The 21,908-nt window shown below is 43.8% G+C and overlaps 1 protein-coding gene and 1 pseudogene across 1 annotated transcript in view; one reads left to right on the forward strand and one right to left on the reverse strand.

Annotated features, from left to right (window-relative positions):
• Positions 1-21,908, reverse strand: part of LOC126234233 (uncharacterized) — a 66,477-nt gene that overhangs the window by 24,709 nt on the left and 19,860 nt on the right. Inside the window, exon 2 of the mRNA XM_049942924.1 lies at positions 20,814-21,194. Within this exon, the coding sequence (XP_049798881.1) occupies positions 20,814-21,194 (381 nt within the window). The remainder of the gene's footprint in view (positions 1-20,813; positions 21,195-21,908) is intronic.
• On the forward strand, positions 11,726-11,843 carry LOC126238399 (5S ribosomal RNA; annotated as a pseudogene).

Here is a 21,908-nt window from a genome sequence, read left to right on the forward strand (position 1 = left end):
AGTCAGGTAGTGATTACTCTGCTACTCAGTGGTTTGAATAAGTTGACCCATCGTCATCGGAGAAGAAGCGCCAGTTACGTTTGATAGCTCGTTCTTGTCCAGATGTAGTAACTGTGGCTCAAAGTCCATAGATCTCGTAAACACAGTTTATGAAAGATAAATGCGGTCCCACTCCGAAAACAACATGTCGGAACTTTACTGTTCCTCAGTCGCCCAGTCTCCATATCACGCGCGAAAGTGGTTAATTGTCATAGGTTCAGTTGTTTTTGTTGCCTAAAAGTGCTGTGAGTGAAATTTCATTGTTAGCTTTGTTCAGTTACAATATGGCATAATTTATGAATAAAAGTGGTGTATAATTGAAGCTTATATACGAGCTGAATCATTTAAGAAGACTCGGAGTATTATTCATGTGCAATTCCCCTTACTGTGTTTAGAAGTTGATAACAAAATAGCAATCCAACTTTACTGTTCCTCAGTCGCCCAGTCTCCATATCACGTGCGAAAGTGGTTAATTGTCATAGGTTCAGTTGTTTTTGTTGCCTAAAAGTGCTGTGAGTGAAATTTCATTGTTAGCTTTGTTCAGTTACAATATGGCATAATTTATGAATAAAAGTGGTGTATAATTGAAGCTTATATACGAGCTGAATCATTTAAGAAGACTCGGAGTATTATTCATGTACAATTCCCCTTACTGTGTTTAGAAGTTGATAACAAAATAGCAATCCAGTGCCGATGTCAGTTTCCCAACATTTCGGGCCGTGGCATTGCTTTTATAATTTACGTTTCTCAACAACACACATCAAAAAACAAAACAAATTTTCGACATTACCTAATTATTTCTGATGCGCTGAAGACATAATTTTTATCTAGTACAAACTCTCGGCATACGGACAGAAGCACAAAATTTCACAGATTTTCGCAATGAAGCTGGCACACAATCGTGAGGGCTTTGACAGAAATACGTCAATCGGAATATTGTATGAGGTTCATTCAAATGAAACCTGGTCAGTGCATATACGTTTGCCTTACAAATAAGGTGGCTCCACGTAACTGCCGGTATGGTGGTGTTTTCACGCCTAAGAGAAGCTGGTCACACAGGTTAACGTCCACTAGCGAACATGCAGGCGAGTAAGCAGGAGCAACGAGCAGTGATTGGATTTTTGGCGGCGAAGGGACTTGGAAGCGTTGAAACGTACCGACGGATGAAGGCTGTGTACGTCGAGTAGGCTACAGTCTGAGTCGTTCGAGTGTTGTGGAATGGCGCAGACGATTCACTGAGGGGCGCGAGTCGCTGGAAGACGATGCTCGTGCTGGACAGGCTCGTCGCTTGCAGCTGTTTCGGTGGGAAACGCTGGAACATCCACCCTTCAGTCCCGACCTTTCACCGTGTGACTTTCCTGTGTCTGGACCTCTAAAACAAGTTATTCGCGGACATCGATTCGCAACGGACGACGAAGTGTGTGACTGGCTCCAGGTCTGGATCCGACAGCAGCCTACTAGCTTCTTTATGGATGGAATCTACTGGCTAGTGTCGCAAAGGCAGAAATGCGCCAACGGATTTGGCGACTATTTTTGAGTACGTGTACTGCGCGTAACTACATTTTTGAATAAATAAAATCGTTGCCGTAACTTTACACTAGCGTCCGGGTTTCATCTGAGTGCCCCCTTTCTACAGTACTTTCTACAGTACTTTCGGACAACGGCCTTGCCGCAGTGGATACACCGGTTCCCATCAGATCACTGGCGGGCGTCGCCGGCTCTCGGATGGGTGAGTGTGAGGGCTGCAATGCGCTGTTGCCATTTTTCGGCGTGCCCTCAGCCTCGTGATGCCAATTGAGGAGCTACTCGACCGAATAGTAGCGGCTCCGGTCAAAGACAACCACCGTAACGACCGGGAGAGCGGTGTGCTGACCCCACGCCCCTCCTATCCTCATCCTCATCTGACGATGACACGGCGGTCGGATGGTCCCGATGGGCCACTTGTGGCCTGACGACGGAGTGGTTGTAGTACTTTTGCAACGTCGTTGTGGAGACCTGGAAACTCTACCCGAGGACAGCAAAGTAGGCATCCTGGACAGTTTTAACGTAAAAGGAATTGTCTTTAAAATAGGAATTACCTTGCAGGTCAGTCAGTTACATCTGCACATGCACAGGGGCGCTTTCAACTGAACCAGTAATCTGTCCTGAAAACATTTGGAAAACAGATGTGAGGTTGACAGCGTACACAAAAGGCTTAGGAAACTTTCATCATAATCCTTTCATAGCCACAATGAATTCTTCGAACCTCGCGTTTTCTTTAACGTCAGTGCGCTTAGGGAAGTGGTGTCCCTTCTTTAATGCGTTCTTCTTAATACATCCCCATCAAATCACACGTTGCAATGTCTTACTGTAGGCAGTACGCACGCAAGACCACTTGTAATGGAGGTCTGCAATTCATTCCGGATGTTCTAATTATCGTTCCCACACTCGTCTATCCTTCATAAATTCAACAATATCGAGTTTTAAATAAAAAAATCGTTTCAGTCATGCTTCTTGACATAAGCAACTAAGTTTGCTGTAGTATATAAAGTCTCATACTATTCGCTCAGTTCCATCCAAAACTTTTGTAACTGACAGTAGAACAACGCCGCCACAAGTGATGCTGTTCGTACCACCAGTTTCTGCAAGTGCTGCGTGACTGAAAATTTTGGACAAAGTATTTCTTGACCTCCTGAATAATGAATCTCATCTCCTGATCGTTGCAATTTTTTGCTCTTTCATTGTCAAATAAAGCTTACAATTATCTCTGCTTGGTACTGTAACATAGTCTCGTAGAAAATTTTCAGTAGCTGTCGCTTATGAAACTGGATAATATTAGGACAGCAGAAGCTCAGTAGCACTGTGGTGTAGTGGATATGATACTAAACTGTCGTGACTACAAAACTCACCTCGACTGCACAATTTCAGTTCCTATATTCGGTTCGAGTACATTCTAGAAGTATCCACAAATGCCCAGAATCATTGTACTGGAATGCTCTGTAGCCGTGCATATACTGTATGTGTTCCGGCCAGAGGCGGTTGCCGGCCGGTGTGGCCGTGCGGTTCTAGGCGCTTCAGTCTGGAACCGCGTGACCGCTACGATCGCAGGTTCGAATCCTGCCTCGAGCATGGATGTGTGTGCTGTCCTTAGGTTAGGTAGGTTTAAGTAGTTCTAAGTTCCAGGGGACTGATGACCACAGATGTTAAGTCCCAAAGTGCTCAGAGCCATTTCAGCCAGAGGCAGTTCGCTCCGCGCCCTTGTATGTGCAAGTGCTGAATAAATCTTCGTTAAGTGAAGTTAGTGTTCGTCATTCATCTAATTACACCTTCTTCTACGCGACATTACTCTCGTGGAGACGCTGGGTATTGGAACTTGTGATGGCGCACATTATCGACGACACAGTGGCTCCCATCAGGCCACGACAGAGCCGCCGTTTACGTGGCGAGAAACCCGAGTTCGAGTCATATTCAACAGATCGCAATCTATAAGAGACAGAAGAAGAAGCGGACGTTACGATGACAGCAACTGTGTGCCACCACATGAGACATCCTTCCGGGTTCTCTGGTGACGATGGCCAAGATCCAAACAAGTGGCTGAAGGTATATGAGCGAATAGCCAAATTTAACAAATGAGGTGATACCGTGTGTTTGGCTAACGTATTTTTCTAATTGGAGGCCACTGCCAAGCAACGGTATGAGAACAACGAGGAGAAGTTCACAAGCTGGGCCATGTGCAAATTTCTACAGTATCTGTATGGAAGGCCATTCACAGTTGTTACAGACCGTCATTCACGTTGTTGGTTGACACGTCTTAAGGATCCTACAGGACAACTCATCAGGTGCGCACTACGTCTTCAAAACTATGACATTACCATGTAAGTAGGCTGTTTAGGTTTTTATGTGGTAACGCCACGTAGCGCTCCGTATGAAAATCACTGACTGTGCTGTGTGCAGCCTGTGGCTGGTTGATGTTGATGGAATATTCGCTTGTGTAGTGTTGGGCAGTTGGATGTGAACAGCGCGTAGCGTTGCGCAGTTGGAGGTGAACCGCCAGCAGTGGAGGATGTGGGGAGAGAAATGGCGGAGTTTTGAGAGGTGACGTGTGTCCGCCAGAAAAAGGAAATTTGTAAAGATGGATGTCAAGGGTGAGTCACCTAACATTACTGCTGGATATATTTCGTAAACCACATCAAATACTGACGAATCGATTCCACAGACCGAACGTGAGGAGAGGGGCTAGTGTAATTGTTTAATACAAACCATACAAAAATGCACGGAAGAATGTTTTTTAACACAAACCTACGTTTTTTAAATGGAACCCCGTTAGTTTTGTTAGCACATCTGAACATATAAACAAATACGTAATCAGTGCCGTTTGTTGCATTGTAAAATGTTAATTACATCCGGAGATATTGTAACCTAAAGTAGACGCTTGAGTACCACTCCTCCGCTGTTCGATCGTGTGTATCGTAGAGCACCGAATTACGTAGGGATCCATAGGGAACGGTGATGGACCTTAGGTACAGAAGAGACTGGAATAGCACATTACGTCCACATGCCAACACCTTTTTATTGGTGTTCTTCACTGACGCACATGTACATTACCATGAGGGGTGAGGTACACGTACACACGTGGTTTCCGTTTTCAATTGCGGAGTGGAATAGAGTGTGTCCCGACATGTCACGCCAATAGATGTTCAATGTGGTGGCCATCATTTGCTGCACACAATTGCAATCTCTGGCGTAATGAATGTCGTACACGCCGCAGTACATCTGGTGTAATGTCGCCGCAGGCTGCCACAATACGTTGTTTCATATCCTCTGGGGTTGTAGGCACATCACGGTACACATTCTCCTTTAACGTACCCCACAGAAAGAAGTCCAGAGGTGTAAGATCAAGAGAACGGGCTAGCCAATTTATGCGTCCTCCACGTCCTATGAAACGCCCGTCGAACATCCTGTCAAGGGTCAGCCTAGTGTTAATTGCGGAATGTGCAGGTGCACCATCATGCTGATACCACATACGTCGACGCGTTTCCAGTGGGACATTTTCGAGCAACGTTGGCAGATCATTCTGTAGAAACGCGATGTATGTTGCAGCTGTTTGGGCCCCTGCAATGAAGTGAGGACCAATGAGGTGGTCGCCAATGATTCCGCACCATACATTTACAGTCCACGGTCGCTGTCGCTCTACCTGTCTGAGCCAGCGAGGATTGTCCACGGACCAGTAATGCATGTTCCGTAGATTCACTGCCCCGTGGTTTGTGAAACCCGCTTCATCGGTAAACAGGTAGAACTGCAACGCATTCTCTGTTAATGCCCATTGACAGAATTGCACTCGATGATTAAAGTCATCACCATGTAATTGCTGATGTAGCGACACACGAAACGCGTGAAAGCGATGACGATGCAGTATGCGCATGACACTACTTTGACTCAGTCACCGGCTCTCGCAATGTCCTGTGTACTCATGTGTGGGTTCATGGCAACAGCAGCTAACACACCAACTGCACCCGCTTCTCCTGTGACAGGCCTGTTGCGGACCCGTTTGCGTGCTACGACCATACCTGTTGCATACAGTTGGCGGTAGATGTTTTGCAATGTGCGGCACGTTGGATGCTCTCTGTCCGGGTACCGTTCTGCATACACCCTGCAGGCTTCAGCTGCATTTCGTCGACACTCGCCATAGATGAGTATCATCTCCGCCTTTTCAGAGTTCGAATACACCATGGTCACAGTTCCTACAACACTACACTATCACAGACGTCTAGTAACACGGTGTACTACAGTTAGTCTGCGTGCGGAGACGAATGCAGAATAACAATAGCAGCAAGCGCTACATGCGGACACTGCGACAGCTAGACCAAACCACAACAGTGCACTACAGCCACACTCGTAAACACGGTCGTCATCGTAAACATGTCCCTGCAGATGCTGCTCGCCGACCGTGGCCCGTGTTTGTTACAACACGCAACTGAACGTCGCAGCTTTCAAGCGTCAACTTTAGGTTACAATATCTCCGGATGTAATTAACATTTTACAATGCAACAAACGGCACTGATTCCGTATTTGTTTATATGTTCAGATGTGCTAACAAAACTAACTTGGTTCCATTTAAAAAAAAAAAAACGTAGGTTTGTGTTAAAAAACATACTTCCGTACATTTTTGTATGGTTTGTATTAAACTATTACACTAGCCCCTCTCCTCACGTTCGGTCTCTGGAATCGGTTCGTCAGTATTTGATGTGGTTTACGAAATATATCCAGCGGTAACGTTAGGTGACTCACGCTGTATATATATATATATATATATATATATATATATATATATATATATATATATATATATATATATATATATGATGACTTTTGAACATTATTAAGGTAAATACGTTGTTTGTTCTCCATCAAAATCTTTCATTTGCTAACTATGCCTATGCCTATGCCTTCAGGAGTTAGAATCTTTTATTTAGCTGGCAGTATTGGCGCTTGCTGTATTGCAGTAGTTCGAGTAACGAAGATTTTTGTGAGGTAAGTGATTCATTCCCCCATGAACCATGGACCTTGCCGTTGGTGGGGAGGCTTGCGTGCCTCAACGATACAGATAGCCGTACCGTAGGTGCAACCACAACGGAGGGGTATCTGTTGAGAGGCCAGACAAACGTGTGATTCCTGAAGAGGGGCAGCAGCCTTTTCAGTAGTTGCAGGGGCAACAGTCTGGATGATTGACTGATCTGGCCTTGTAACATTAACCAAAACGGCCTGGCTGTTGTGGTACTGCGAACGGCTGAACGCAACGGGAAACTACGGCCGTAATTTTTCCCGATGGCATGCAGCTTTACTGTATGGTTAAATGATGATGGCGTCCTCTTGGGTAAAATATTCCGGAGGTAAAATAGTCCCCCATTCGGATCTCCGGGCGGGGACTACTCAAGAGGACGTCGTTATCAGGAGAAAGAAAATTGGCATTCTACGGATCGGAGCGTGGAATGTCAGATCCCTTAACCGGGCAGGTAGGTTAGAAAATGTAAAAAGGGAAAGGGATAGGTTAAAGTTAGATATAGTGGGAATTAGTGAAGTTCGGTGGCAGGAGGAACAAGACTTCTGGTCAGGTGAATACAGGGTTATAAATACAAAATCAAATAGGGGTAGTGTGGGAGTAGGTTTAATAATGAATAGGGAAATAGGAGTGCAGGTAAGCTACTACAAACAGCATAGTGAACGTATTATAGTGCTCAAGATAGAAACGAAGCCCATGCCTACTACAGTAGTACAAGTTTATATGCCAACTAGCTCTGCAGATGACGAAGAAACTGAAGAAATGTATGATGAGATAAAAGAAATTATTCAGGTAGTGAAGGGAGACGAAAATTTAATAGTCATGGGTGACTGGAATTCGATGGTAGGAAAAGGGAGAGAAGGAAACGTAGTAGGTGAATATGGATTGGGGCTAAGGAATGAAAGAGGAAGCCGCCTGGTAGAATTTTGCACAGAGCATAACTTAATCATAGCTAACACTTGGTTCAAGAATCATAAAAGAAGGTTGTATACCTGGAAGAATCCTGGAGATACTAAAAGGTATCAGATAGATTATATAATGGTAAGACAGAGATTTAGGAACGAGGTCTTAAATTGTAGGACATTTCCAGGGGCAGTTGTGGACTCTGACCACAATCTATTGGTTATGAACTGTAGATTAAAACTGAAGAAATTGCAAAAAGGTGGGAATTTAAGGAGATGGGACCTGGATAAACTGACTAAACCAGAGGTTGTACAGAGTTTCAGGGACAGCATAAGGGAACAATTGACAGGAATGGGGAAAGAAATACAGTAGAAGACGAATGGGTAGCTCTGAGGAATGAAGTAGTGAAGACAGCAGAGGATCAAGTAGGTAAAAAGACGAGGGCTAGTAGAAATCCTTGGGTAACGGAACAAATATTGAATTTAATTGATGAAAGAAGAAAATATAAAAATGCAGTAAATGAAGCAGGCAAAAAGGAATACAAACGTCTCAAAAATGAGATCGACAGGAAGTGCAAAATGGCTAAGCAGGGATGCCTAGAGGACAAATGTAAGGATGTACAGGCTTATCTGACTAGGGGTAAGATAGATACAGCCTACAGAAAAATTAAAGAGACTTTTGGAGAAAAGAGAGCCACTTGTATGAATATCAAGAGCTCAGATGGAAACCCAGTTCTAAGCAAAGAGGGGAAAGCAGAAAGGTGGAAGGAGTATATAGAGGGTCTATACAAGGGCGATGTACTTGAGGACAATATTATCTAAATTGGAAGAGGATGTAGATGAAGATGAAATGGGAGATACGATACTGCGTGAAGAGTTTGACAGAGCACTGAAAGACCTGAGTCGAAACAAGGCCCCCAGAGTAGACAACATTCCATCGGAACTACTGACGGCCTTGGGAGAGCCAGTCCTGACAAAACTCTACCATCTGGTGAGCAAGATGTATGAAACAGGCGAAATACCCTCAGACTTCAAGAAGAATATAATAATTCCAATCCCAAAGAAAGCAGGTGTTGACAGATGTGAAAATTACCGAACTATCAGTTTAATAAGTCACAGCTGCAAAATACTAACGCGAATTCTTTACAGACGAATGGAAAAACTGGTAGAAGCCGACCTCGGCGAAGATCACTTTGGATTCCGTAGAAATGTTGGAACACGTGAGGCAATACTGACCTAACGACTTACCTTAGAGGAAAGATTAAGGAAAGGCAAACCTACGTTTCTAGCATTTGTAGACTTAGAGGAAGCTTATGACAATGTTGACTGGAATACTCTCTTTCAAATTCTGAAGGTGGCATGTGTAAAATACAGGGAGTGAAAGGCTATTTACAATTTGTACAGAAACCAGATGGCAGTTATAAGAGTTGTGGTGCATGAAAGGGAAGCAGTGGTTGGGAAGGGAGTGAGACAGGGTTGTAGCCTATCCCCGATGTTATTCAATCTGTATATTGAGCAAGCAGTAAAGGAAACAAAAGAAAAATTCGGAGTAGGTACTAAAGTCCATGGAGAAGAAATAAAAAACTTTGAGGTTCGCCGATGACATTGTAATTCCGTCAGAGACAGCAAAGGACTTGGAAGAACAGTTGAACGGAATGGACAGTGTCTTGAAAGGAGGACATAAGATGAACATCAACAAAAGCAAAACGAGGATAATGGAATGTAGTCGAATTAAGTCGGCTGATGCTGAGGGAATTAGATTAGGAAATGAGACACTTAAAGTAGTAAAGGAGTTTTGCTATTTGGGGAGCAAAATAACTGATGATGGCTTAAGTAGAGATGATATAAAATGTAGACTGGCAATGGCAAGGAAAGCGTTTCTGATGAAGAGAAATTTGTTAACATCGAGTATTGATTTAAGTGTCAGGAAGTCGTTTCTGAAAGTATTTGTATGGAGTGTAGCCATGTATGGAAGTGAAACATGGACGATAAATAGTTTAGACAAAAAGAGAATAGAAGCTTTCGAAATTTGGTGCTACAGAAGAATGCTGAAGATTAGATGGGTAGATCACGTAACTAATGAGGAGGTATTGAATAGGATTGGGGAGAAGAGAAGTTTGTGGCATATCTTGACTAGAAGAAGGGATCGGTTGGTAGGACATGTTCTGAGGCATCAAGGGATCACAAATTTAGCATTGGAGGGGAGCGAGGAGGGTAAAAATCGTAGAGGGAGACCAAGAGATGAATACACTAAGCAGATTCAGAAGGATGGAGGTTGCAGTAGGTACGGGGAGATGAAGTAGCTTGCACAGGATAGAGTAGCATGGAGAGCTGCATCAAACCAGTCTCAGGACTGAAGACCACAACAACAACAAGTGATTCATGAAAGGTATAGGTTATTGTTAGTCAGGGCCATTCTTTTGTGGGGATTATCGAAAGTCAGATTGCGTTGCACTAAAAATTTTGTGTGTCAGTTTAGTGATGATCAGAATAAGTAAAGAAAGAAATGTCTGAGTACGTTCAGTTTTGCTCAGCTGTTTGAAAATCAAATAACGTAAGAGGTTTACCAGCACAGTCATTTATAATTTTTTCTAAGGGAAATTACAACCATAGAGTACAAAAGTGGAAGAAAACACCAAGATGTCGACTGTCTGTTAAGAAACCGTGTGCAAGATCATCAAGACTCTGATGAAGATAGAGACTGTCTCGCTGCACTCCAGGATCTCTCTGCTGAGCAGCAGAAGGACGCCAAGTTATCTCAAATCATGCTTGCCTTAAATCGATCAGAGGACGTGAAAGGACAATTTAAAGTTGTTAATGAATTACTTTACAAGAAACACTTTGATCCGTTTGGAAAGAGGTGGCTACCAGTGATTCCTAAACACATGCTTTTTTTACATTTATTTGCCCTTGTTTCATCAATGATAGTCGAAACGGCACTGCCTATGCCGACTTCCTAAGACGAATTTTTCCTCCTCTTCTGGATGAAATGTCGCTAAGAACCAGAATGCTTATGTGGTATCAACACGATGGATGTCCTGCACATAATGCCTTGCGTGCACGTCGTGTTCTGAACCGAAGGTACCCTGCCAGGTGGACTGGTCGAGGAGGGACAGTTACCTGGCCTGCTAGGTCTGCTGACTTTTTACTTTGGGGATGCATTGAAGACGTTGACTACGTTGACCACAGCGATATTCCCAGAAGCCCATGCAGGACACGCAGGAACGTATCGTGCTTGCTTGTATTTCTCTTCATCAGGCAACACTGGAAGCAGTAAATACTTCTTTCATTCGACGAGTGCACCAGTGTATTAGTGTCCAGGGACACCACTTTGAGCTCCTTTGAATATTCTACTCCTGGGCAATGCGACAGGGTAGTCAAAGTCAATTTTGTATTATGTTTTTACTTGGTTTTCATTTATTTTCTGACAACTCCATCAACTGGACGACTTTGTCAACCTGGGCTCAAAGTCAATATTGTGTTATGTAAATAATAACGTTGTGTTACAGTGAATGAATCACTGTGACACATTTTTGAATAAGTCTTTACGAGAGGAAATGAATTATATATAGACTAAAAAATACAGGGTGACATTTAAAAAAGTCATACCGCTATTCATATCTTTGTAAAAAACAATGTTACAACGAAGGCAATCATGCTGATTGATGTGCCCATGACGGTTAAAGGACATTTTCTTGAAACATTTGTTAATTTGCATCTCGACAAACAGTTATTTAGGGTGGTCAAGATAAATGGGGCACCCTGTATATTGAGAATTCCCATCCGTCTCTGCAGTCTGGAACCGCAAGATCGCTACGGTCGCAGGTTCGAATCCTGCCTCGGGCATGGATGTTTGTGATGTCCTTAGGTTAGTTAGGTTTAACTAGTTCTAAGTTCTAGGGGACTAATAACCTCAGCAGTTGAGTCCCATAGTGCTCAGAGCCATTTGAACCAACCCATCCGTCTCTCCTGCCATTCACCTTTTTTTACAAAGATCTGAAACGATAGATCTCTAAACTGCCTTTGGTGCAACCATCCACTGTACCTCGCTGCACCTCGAGTACCTCAGGGAAGGAAGGGGCAAAGCCGAGCGGCGACCTGCACGCGGACCACACGCGCTGCACACGTGCAGTTTGGCCCTGTCGTAAGCCTTTACTTCGAACTCCGGAATCCGTTGCAAACAACGAAAAATTGTCAGACAGCTTTTGAATCTAACTGGGCTAAATGTACACCTAGCCATCTCGAAGCCAACGGCCTTGCCGCAGTCCTAACACCGGTTCCCGTCAGATCACCGAAGTTAAGCGCTGTCGGGCTGGACTAGCAATTGGATGGGTGACCATCCGGTCTGCCGAGCGCTGTTGGCAAACGGGGTGCGCTCAGCCCTTGTGAGGCAAACCGAGGCGCTTCTTGATTCAGAAGTAGCGGCTTCGATCTCGTAAACTGACATACGGCCGGGAGAGCGGTGTGCTGACCACGTGACCCTCCATATCTGCATCTGGTGACACCGGCAGACGGTCGGTGCCGTTCGAGCTTCCAAGGCCTGTTCGGGCGGAGTATAGTTTTTGTTATTCCGATAGTCCTTACACCTGAAAGCTTATGGAGTTTCATGTGTTCATACGTTATTTAAAGATAATTGACTTGACACCAAATTTTTTGAATGATGGAGCTGCGTTTTATCTTTCTAGCGATTTGAATAGCCACAGTAAGCGTTTCTGGGGCATCGTAAACCCTCACACTGAGCAACAAATTTCTCTTCACAGTAAAAAATGGAGTATGGTGTACGGTTCCTCGCACACGAATTATTGGCACGATGTTCTTTGAAACCACGCTCAATACACACATTTATCTTCACATTATCGCGAAGTTCTGCTCTCAATTAAAGGAACATGAAAAGATGCGCCTCTTTTTCCAGCAACGTCATCCACTCATCATCCACTGTCTCTAATGGATGAATCCTTCACACAGGAAAGTAGAATAATCAAAAGTCTGTGGCCGCCTCTTTCACCAGACTTCTGTCTTAAATGAAAAGTGTAGGAAATAACCTCAAAAAGATAGACCAATTGAGGAAAAATACGCCATAGTATTGAACCAATCGATGGTAGAGTTCTGCGTAAAATGAGTTTTAATACCTTACTAGCACAACAAAGCTTAAAGACTGAGGGGCTATTATTTCCAGTGTACACTCCAAGGAGAAAAAAAAACGATGCACTACGAAGGAATTATCCGAACGGGACGCATATTGATAGATGTTATGTACATGTACAGCCGAACAAATGGCTACAATTTCAGAAAAATTGGAAGTTTTGTTCAAGAGAAATGCAAGTAGTTTTTCGACTTGGCATTGATTGCTGGATGTCCTATTGATAGTGCTAAATTGTGTCTAATTGACGCGTTAGAACGTCAAAAACCCGAGGTGATTAGAGGCCCCTAACGTTTTGCATCACCCTGGTTCCCACAACTCCTGAAGACAGACGTTACCGTAGATGTATCACAGACACGGTCCCTTTGACTGTTCAGAGATGTCACTAACGCCGGCCAAAGATGTAAACAGCCCTGCGTGAGCAGCGCCTGTTAGACAGAGGGGGCCCGACAGCCGATCAGTTCCAGTCATTCCACCAGGAAGGAGGTTCTCGGCTCATGTTGCCTGTAATTCACCCATGCCTAGACGGTCAATAGCGCGGTTCGATCGCGTCCGCATTGTTACTTTCTGCCACGAAGAGCTCTAAACAAGGGAAGTGTCCAGCTGTCTCGGAGTGAACCAAAGTGATGTTGTTCGGACATGGAGGAGGTACAGAGAGACAAGTACTGTCGATGACATGCCTCACTCAGGACGCCCAAGGGCTACTACTTCAGTGGATGACCGCTACCTACGGATTATGGCTCGGAGGAACCCTGACAGCAACGCCACCATGTTGAATAATGCTTTTCGTGCAGCCACAGGACGTCGTGTTACGACTCATACTGTCCACAATAGGCTGCATGATGCGTAAATTCACTCCCGACATCCATGGCGAGGTCCGTCTTTGCAACCACGACACCATGCGGAGCGGTACAGATCGGCCCAACAACATGCCGAAAGGACCGCTCAGGATAGACATCAAGTTCTCTTCACAGATGAGTGTTGAAGTGATCTGTGATCCCACGAACATAGATGCTAGTATCAGACACTCAGGTTGATAGTAGAGAGGAGTCGATTGTCGAGCGCTGCAGAAGGGAGTGAGACGAGTGTCGAATGAGTAGTGGTGCTGGAGAGACGGGTAAGGATGGTGGTGGAGTGGGTAGTAAACGGTAAATTCACCAGAGTATGACAAATGAGCGCGTCCCCCTGACCGTCGTGGGGTGGACCCTCATCGATACCGATTCGCGAGTGATATGAAACAGAAAGTTACAAGTGCCGAATTACGTGTTGCGCTTCAACCGAGTCGGCCAGCAACAACCATGGATTGCAGTGAGGAATGTTGTGTATGTTAACCATCATCATTGCGTGTGATGAAGTACTTAAAATCAGCAACCAATAAAAAGATATAACTGTAATTAAAAGTGTAAGGTGAAGGTATCAACTGCCTCAGAATTTGTGTGTCATAGAAAATGCATATCACTTTGTACATCGCAACCTTTGTGGTCCTTAACAATAGACAAACTCTGAATCATTAACTATTCCGTGCCAGAACAGCCGCACTCGGTTGAAATACCCCCGAAACCACAGCAGAAAAACCGATAGCCTTTCATCCATTTAGCACACAGTCATATAATCATAATAATTAACTGTTTGGCGGCTTCGGTAAATCGCTCAAAACCCAATAAAGGACAAAACGGGGATGTTTCATCTTGGCTCCTGTGCCAAGGACAGTTGCAATCTTCGGATCCGAACAGTGGTTTATTAAGCACAATTTTTTTTCCAGTGAAAAGACATTGGCATTTATCGGATGATTTTAGTGCAAGGATAATCCGGTATTGTCGCTACCGTGACTAAAATTACAGTATTTTAACTACGAACAGTGTAACATAACATATTTATGGTGAAACTAGAAATCGTGGGAACGAAGCACCTATTTAGACAATACAGTGCAAAAGTGACTGAGATACAGTAAACGATTTGTTTTTACGAGTTTAAGTGACAAAAGCAGTGTTAATGAACAATGTATTGAACTATGGACACGAAAACCTGTCTGAATTACTGTAAAATTCCTACTCTAAGGAAAGGCGCATTCGTACATAATCGCGAGTGAACCAGCCAAAATTCTGTTACAAAAGTATCAGGAACATGTTTTCAAGTGACTTTCAATCCGAAATTGTTTTTTGAACTGGGTAAATCGCTCAATTTGATGTGGACCCATAAACTGTTACCGCATTCGTGAGTGTTGTCTTTGGCGTGATTGTTGGATGACGTCACCCAGAATGTGAGTGGTTAACGAAAGAATCTGAAGCAGTGAAGAGGTTCCACACGCCGCGACATCAAGGATTTAGGCAGCGGAGATGTACCACACTGGCCAGTGACTACAGCGGAGCCAAATGGCTGAAGTAGAAACAACGACGACGCAGGGTTCGACATCTAATGGCGAACCCTCGAAGTATACGACGTCTGCGTCACCTACCCGCCGATCAACGAAATACGTGACATCAGCTCCATCCCGTCGCCAACCACCGAACTACGAGACTGCGTCAGCGCGATTAGCCGCGAGCTTCGCTCTGCACACGGCACTACACACCAGCTACAACAAGGCTCGCCTGACAGCCGCCGCGCCAGAGGAGCCAACTCCAACACCACTAGCAGCACGACGTAATACGTCAAAACCTCGCGACTTTGTCGAGGGGTGAGTGAAGACGATTTGCTGGCACGAGACTAATTAGTATTGCACTGTCTTCAGAGCGCGGAAGGAGCTTCAAATTAAATTTGTCAATTGCAGAAAATATAAAAACAATATCTTTCAACATTTTTTCGCGAATTTGCTCTGAAGCATGGTATGCTAATATGCGTGTGTTTTCATGCTGTACAGCACAGAATAGTGTCTCATTTGCATTATTTATAGTAACCTACAGGTTGTATGTATGTTACTTCGAGATGCTCCAAGGAATCAACAAGCATATAGAAGTAATATCCAAAGGAAATGAAGAACTCAACAAACGTATAGAAGAGATGTCCAAAGGAAATGAAGAAATCAAGAAAGGAAATAAAGAAATCATCAAGTGTTTAGAGGAGATGTTCAAAGGAAATAAAGAAATCAACAAGCATATAGAAGAGATGTCTAAAGGAAATGAAGAAATCAAGAAAGAAAACAAAGAAATGCTGGATAAACATCAGATAGAACCAATTGCAATCTCAAGATATAGACAGGCCTCCAATCTGGCCAAACAATCGATGAAGGAGTTAAATCGTTTTTGTAGGACATACTGTAACAGGAAGCACAGGTCATACAAGGAGTACCTTGGAGAATTTGAACGTATCAGGAATCATCTCCCACATGACTTGATGGGATTTGCCCCATGTGAGATATTACTTAACCAAAGACATGATAGTGTGTTTCGTGAACTATTGGATTATCTGCCTGGAAATGACATATGAGAAGAAATTAGAGTTAGTGGAACTGAGTATGAAAGAGAAAGCAAAGAGGAGACAGGAGAGACATGATAAATTGGTAAAGCCAATAACTTATCGAGTGGAGGATCTGGTGCTAGTAAAAGTGCATGTCAAATAGAAGAAATTAAATTCTGAGATACATAAATTTAACCATGTTTATAAAGGACCATATAGGACCACAAGAATTGATCACCCGAACACAGTTGAATTGGGATATGTGCAAACAAAAAGAGCTCATGGTAAGGAACATGTTGAGAATATAAAAAGATACTATCCACATAAGGATAAGAGCAACCCAGATAATGGAATAAAATCAGTTTAAGGTGTAGGGAGCCGGCAAAACTTTTGTTGGTATACCAAGTGGCGACTGGTATACTTCCAGCTGGGTGAACTTTATTTCTTGTTTCAAGTTTCACTCCTCTACCATCTTTTTCTATTCTTAGATTAAGAAAGTTGGTGTATAGTAGTTAGAATAGGTAGTGGTCGTCCAAATAATTCAGTCAGGAACCATGTAGCAATGAAATGAGAACCAGATCAGAAAGCCAATGTTTATAAAATGTGGTGGGAAGCTAATTGGTCAAACAAGAGTTTGTGTAATCTTATAGAGTTGTTTTATGAGGTATGAAAAGGTCAAGCAATTGTAAGAGAATTGAAGTAATGTATCAGTTTGTAAGTAGGAAGGCATATAGAGAAACAAATACATGATGAGATACTTGTTCGAATAAATTATGTGAAATATGATATACTGAGAGGCCAAGGAGCCTGGAGTAGTATTTTTATGTAGTTATTGCAGCGAATATGGAGGGTTGATGTAGGTTGAAGATGTACATCTATTTTCAGTTGAAGTTGCTGTTAAGTTGAGGGAGTTATGTGTAATAAATTGTATTCAATGTGAAATGTTCGAAATATGTCATTTAGCACACAAGCAAAATCTGTTCTAGGTATTTGGAGGTATACATGTTGATCTAAAGTATACTGATAAAACAGAAAGTGTAATTCATGAATAATGAGTTATTCATGAATCCAATTAGCTATCAGAATCAATTACGGTTATACTTAGGTCAAGCTTTAGAAGCAGAGTTCTGGCACTGTCTAATGAATAATAAATATCCATACAGCACATCTGGATTAATGTCAGTATAACAGGAAATATTGTACCTCTCGTCTGAGTATTAGTGATAACAATTCACATATGGCAGCATAAATGTTTGGCATAATAAAATGCAGAAATTTTAAAAATTTTCGTTGGGCGACCACATCAGTTATAGCGATGCAAATAGTTATGTAATACATATTTAGTGGCATAATGGAGAATTTAATATTATTGAATCACTCTGTAGAGGTATGAGGAATTGTCAAATAACTGCCTAAGTCAAGGTATAAATACTATATTTTGTTTTCATTTTCAATTCCACTTGTGTTGAAGACTCAAATGAATAACTTTTGAATTTCTTCCTTAACTTTCATGTGTGTTGGCCAAGTGAGTTATAAGTTAGTGTGATAGTAGTATGGATGGCAGGAATCCCACTGAAAGGACGGCATTCGACTAGCTTTTCCTTGTCTTTGATGTAGCAAGCTATAAATGATTAATCAGTAACAAATATGTAGTTAATGGCTCATGCAGACCTTTGAAAGTTAAGATTTCTGGTAACTGAATGTAAGACAAAGTTTGAGAAAATATTTGCCATGTTATGTTAATTAAGATAGATTAATGTTGTATTATGTTTCTGTAGGGGCAGTTCACTACCGGAGTCAATAGGGTATTATATGTGAGACGTTGTAACTTTCAGTATGTGAATCAGAATCTAATGTTCCTCATTTTCATTTATATGCTGTGTGATGACTTTTTGCTGTTATTCTTTTTCGCTTGTGGCTACAAAGGAGTTTTTAAGGCGGGGATGTAAGGGATCTGTGATCCCACGAACATAGATGCTAGTATCCGACACCCAGGTCGAAAGCAGACAGGAGTCGATTGTCGAGCGCTGCAGAAGGCAGTGAGACGAGTGTCAAGTGAACAGTGGTACTGGAGAGACGGTAAGGATGGTGGTTGAGTGAGTAGTAAACGGTAAATTCACCCGAGTATGACAAATGAGCGCGTCCCACCGATCGTCGTGGGGTGGATCCTCATCAATACCGATTCACGTGTGATATGAGACCAAAAGTTACAAGTGGCGAATTACGTGTTGCACATGAACCGCGTCGGCCAGCAACAACCGTGGATTGCAGTGAGGATTGTTGTGTATGTTAACCATCATCATTGCGTGTGATGAAGTACTTAAAATCAGCAACCAATAAAAGGATATAACCGTAATTAAAGGGTAAGACGAAGGTAGCAACTGCTTCAGAATTTGCTTGTTACTACAGAAAATACACATCAGTTTATACATCGCAACATTTGTGGTCCTTAGTAATAGACAAACTCTGAATCATTAACTATTCCGTCTCAGAGCAGCCGCACCCAGTTGAAATACCCCCGAAACCACAGCAGAAAAACCGATAGCCTTTCATCCATTAAGCACATGGTCATATAATCATAATAATTAACTGTTTGGCAGCTTCAGTAAATCGCTCAAAACCCAATAACGGACAAAACGGGGGTGTTTAGTGTCACATATGACTTTAACCAGACAATCGTCGGAGATGTGTTTGGGGGCAACCCGGTCAGGCTGAACGCCTTAGACACACTGTCCAGCGAATACAGCAAGGTGGAGGTTCCCTGCTGTTTTGGGGTGGCATTATGTGGGGCCGACGCACGCCGCTGATGGTCACGGAAGGCGCCGTAACGGCTGAATGATACGTGAATGGGATCCTCCGACTGATAGTGCAACCATATCGGCAGCATATTGGCGAGGCATTCGTCTTCATGGACAGCAATTCGTGCCCCCTTCGTGCACATCTTGTGAATGACTTCCTTCAGGATAACGACATCGCTCGACTAGAGTGTTCAGCATGTTCCCCAGACATGAACCCTATCAAACATGCTTGGGATAGACTGTGTTTATGGATGACGTGACCCACCAACCAGTCTGAAGGATCTATGCCGAATCTCCATTGAGGAGTGGGACAATGTGACCAACAGTGCCTTGATGAACCTGTGGATAGTATGCCATGACAAATACAGGGATGCATCAATGCAAGAGGACGTGCTACTGGTTATCAGAGGTACCGGTGTGTACTGCAATCTGGACCACCACCTCTGAAGGTGTCGCTTTGTTGTGGTACAACATGTAATGTGTGGTTTTAATGAGCAATAAAAAGGGCGGAAATGATGTTTATATTGACCTCTATTCCAATTTTCTGTACAGATTCCGGAACTCTCAGAACCGAGGTGATGCAAAACTTTTTTTGATGTGTGTAAAATGCTCCGAACGTTCTCACCTGGGGAGAGACCCGGCGACCATGCTGAACGAGATATCGTTTTGCAAGCGCAAAGGCGAGCGCTGGAAACTCTTACTGTGTAAGGGCGCATTACCATGCTGAAATTTCAGCCCAGGCTGGCTTGCCATGAAGAGCAACAAAGCAGGACGTTTTTGTCGACGTAGCGCTGTCCTGTAGCCGTGCCGCAGATGACAAATAAAGGAATCCCGTTATGAAAAGAAATAGCAGCCCAGATCATTACTCCTGGTTGTCGGGTCGAGAGTTTGTACTAGTCGTCTTCATGCTTGCTAAACGCTATCTATTAGTCAGTGAGGTCGCCCGATGTCTCCCAAATCGGAAGTGTTTGGAGTGTTATGGAGAGGATCCTCTAACCGCGTCGGGCTTTTGGTAATCTAGGGGAGCCAGTTGGACACAGTTCGGTACGATGTCCCTCAGGAGTCGACCCAAGGGCTCTGTCGATGAGTGCCGAACGAAGTAACTGCTTGCATAATGGCCAGAAGTTGACAAAAGCATTATTGACTTGCTGAGTTCACGGAGTTCTTTCGCTCGAATAAATCGTGCAATTTTTTCTGTAATTGTAATCACGTGTAACTGTAATCACATGTACAATACATTTTACGATTTCTGTCTCAATCGGATAATTCCTTCATCGTTGTTTTTTCTTTGTGCCTTGGAGTGTATGGTGTAAGTTTTTTTTTTAATTTGAGTAAAACTAAGTTTTAGCATAGGGTCTTAAAGCAACAAAGAGTATGAAGCCACTGGAAAAATGCACAGGTCATTCTCATTTGGAAGAAAGGTCGGCAGACAGAAGCACAGATGTCATATGTCACTCGCATCAGTCTGTTACAGAGTTGGGGAAAATATTGTACACTCGTGCATTATGATGTATGTAGGGTTTGAAAATGACTTCTATAAAAATGAACAAGGATTCTGCGAGCAGAGATCTTGCGAAACATAGTTCGCTATGTACATTCGTGATAGTCAGATTGGTGTAGAGGAAGACATGTAGGAACGTACACACCTTCAACAGGAAGAGGCTAAGAGGGCTTGCAGAGTGTAGATGCAGAATTCAGTAAAGCTTTTTAGAATTGTTCTAACCACACACCATTAGCTAATAGAACAGGAAAGATGTACGCCCTACGACACATCGTAAAGTGTTTTGGAAAGGCAAAGGGGAAGTGGCACAGCTACATGAAGTACCCTCCGCCACACACCGTGAGGGGTCTTGCGGAGTGTGGATGTAGATGTCAGTGACCTTTATCGGCAGTTTTCTACTTACAAACCATTGGTAATGGAACAGAAAAGACGCAGGCTCCACCCCACACTGTAAAGTGTCTTGCTGATGTAGATTAGAGATACTAAACGGCGACCTGCGCACCTGCTCCTTCTTGTCCTTGTCCGCGAGGCACTCCGGCTTGGTGAGGTTGGCGCCGACGACGCGCCTGGCGACGCCGTCGTCGTCCTCGACGAGGGCGACGAGTGCGGCGCGCTGCCGCAGGTAGCCCCGCCAGATGGCGGTGAAGCAGCGCAGCGAGTCCGGCTCGTGGCGCAGCCCGGACAGCGAGCAGACGGGCTCGTCGCGCAGGAAGTGCGTCACCATGTGCTCCATGACGGCGTCGTCCAGCTCCGGCGGCACGTCCTGGATGACGAAGCGCGGCTTCTTCCCGTCCGCCGTGGGGCGCCGGCCCTCGAAGCGCCGCCACACGGTGGGCACCGGCTTGTCGTCCGGACGCCTCCACGGCCTGCTCTCTGCAGACATCTGGAACACAGAATGTTGTTCTCAACGGAGAGACGTCTACAGACGTTAAAATAACCTCTGGCGTGCCACAGGGGAGTGTTATGGGACCATTGCTTTTCACAATATATATAAATCACCTAGTAGATAGTGTCGGAAGTTCCGTGTGGCTTTTCGCGGATGATGCTGTAGTATACAGAGAAGTTGCAGCGTTAGAAAATTGCAGCGAAATGCAGGAAGATCTGCAGCGGATAGGCACTTGGTGCAGGGAGTGGCAGCTGACCCTTAACATGGACAAATGTAACGTATTGCGAATACATACAAAGAAGGATCCTTTATTGTATGATTATATGATAGCGGAACAAACACTGGTAGCAGTTACGTCTGTAAAATATCTGGGAATATGAGTACAGATTGATTTGAAGTGGAATGATCATGTAAAATTAACTGTTGGTAAGGCGGGTGCCAGGTTGAGATTCATTGGGAGAGTCCTTACAAAATGTAGTCCATCAACAAACGAGGTGGCTTACAAAACACTCGTTCGACCTATACTTGAGTATTGCTCATCAGTGTGGGATCCGTACCAGGTCGGTTGACGGAGCTGATACACAAGATCCCAGGAAGAGCGGCGCGTTTCGTCACAGAGTTATTTGGTAAGCGTAACAGCGTTACGGAGATGTTTAGCAAACTCAAGTGGCAGACTCTGCAAGAGAGGCGCTATGAATCGCGGTGTAGCTT

Source organism: Schistocerca nitens, chromosome 2, assembly GCF_023898315.1.
Source record: "Schistocerca nitens isolate TAMUIC-IGC-003100 chromosome 2, iqSchNite1.1, whole genome shotgun sequence".
Classification (NCBI taxonomy): domain Eukaryota; kingdom Metazoa; phylum Arthropoda; class Insecta; order Orthoptera; family Acrididae; genus Schistocerca; species Schistocerca nitens.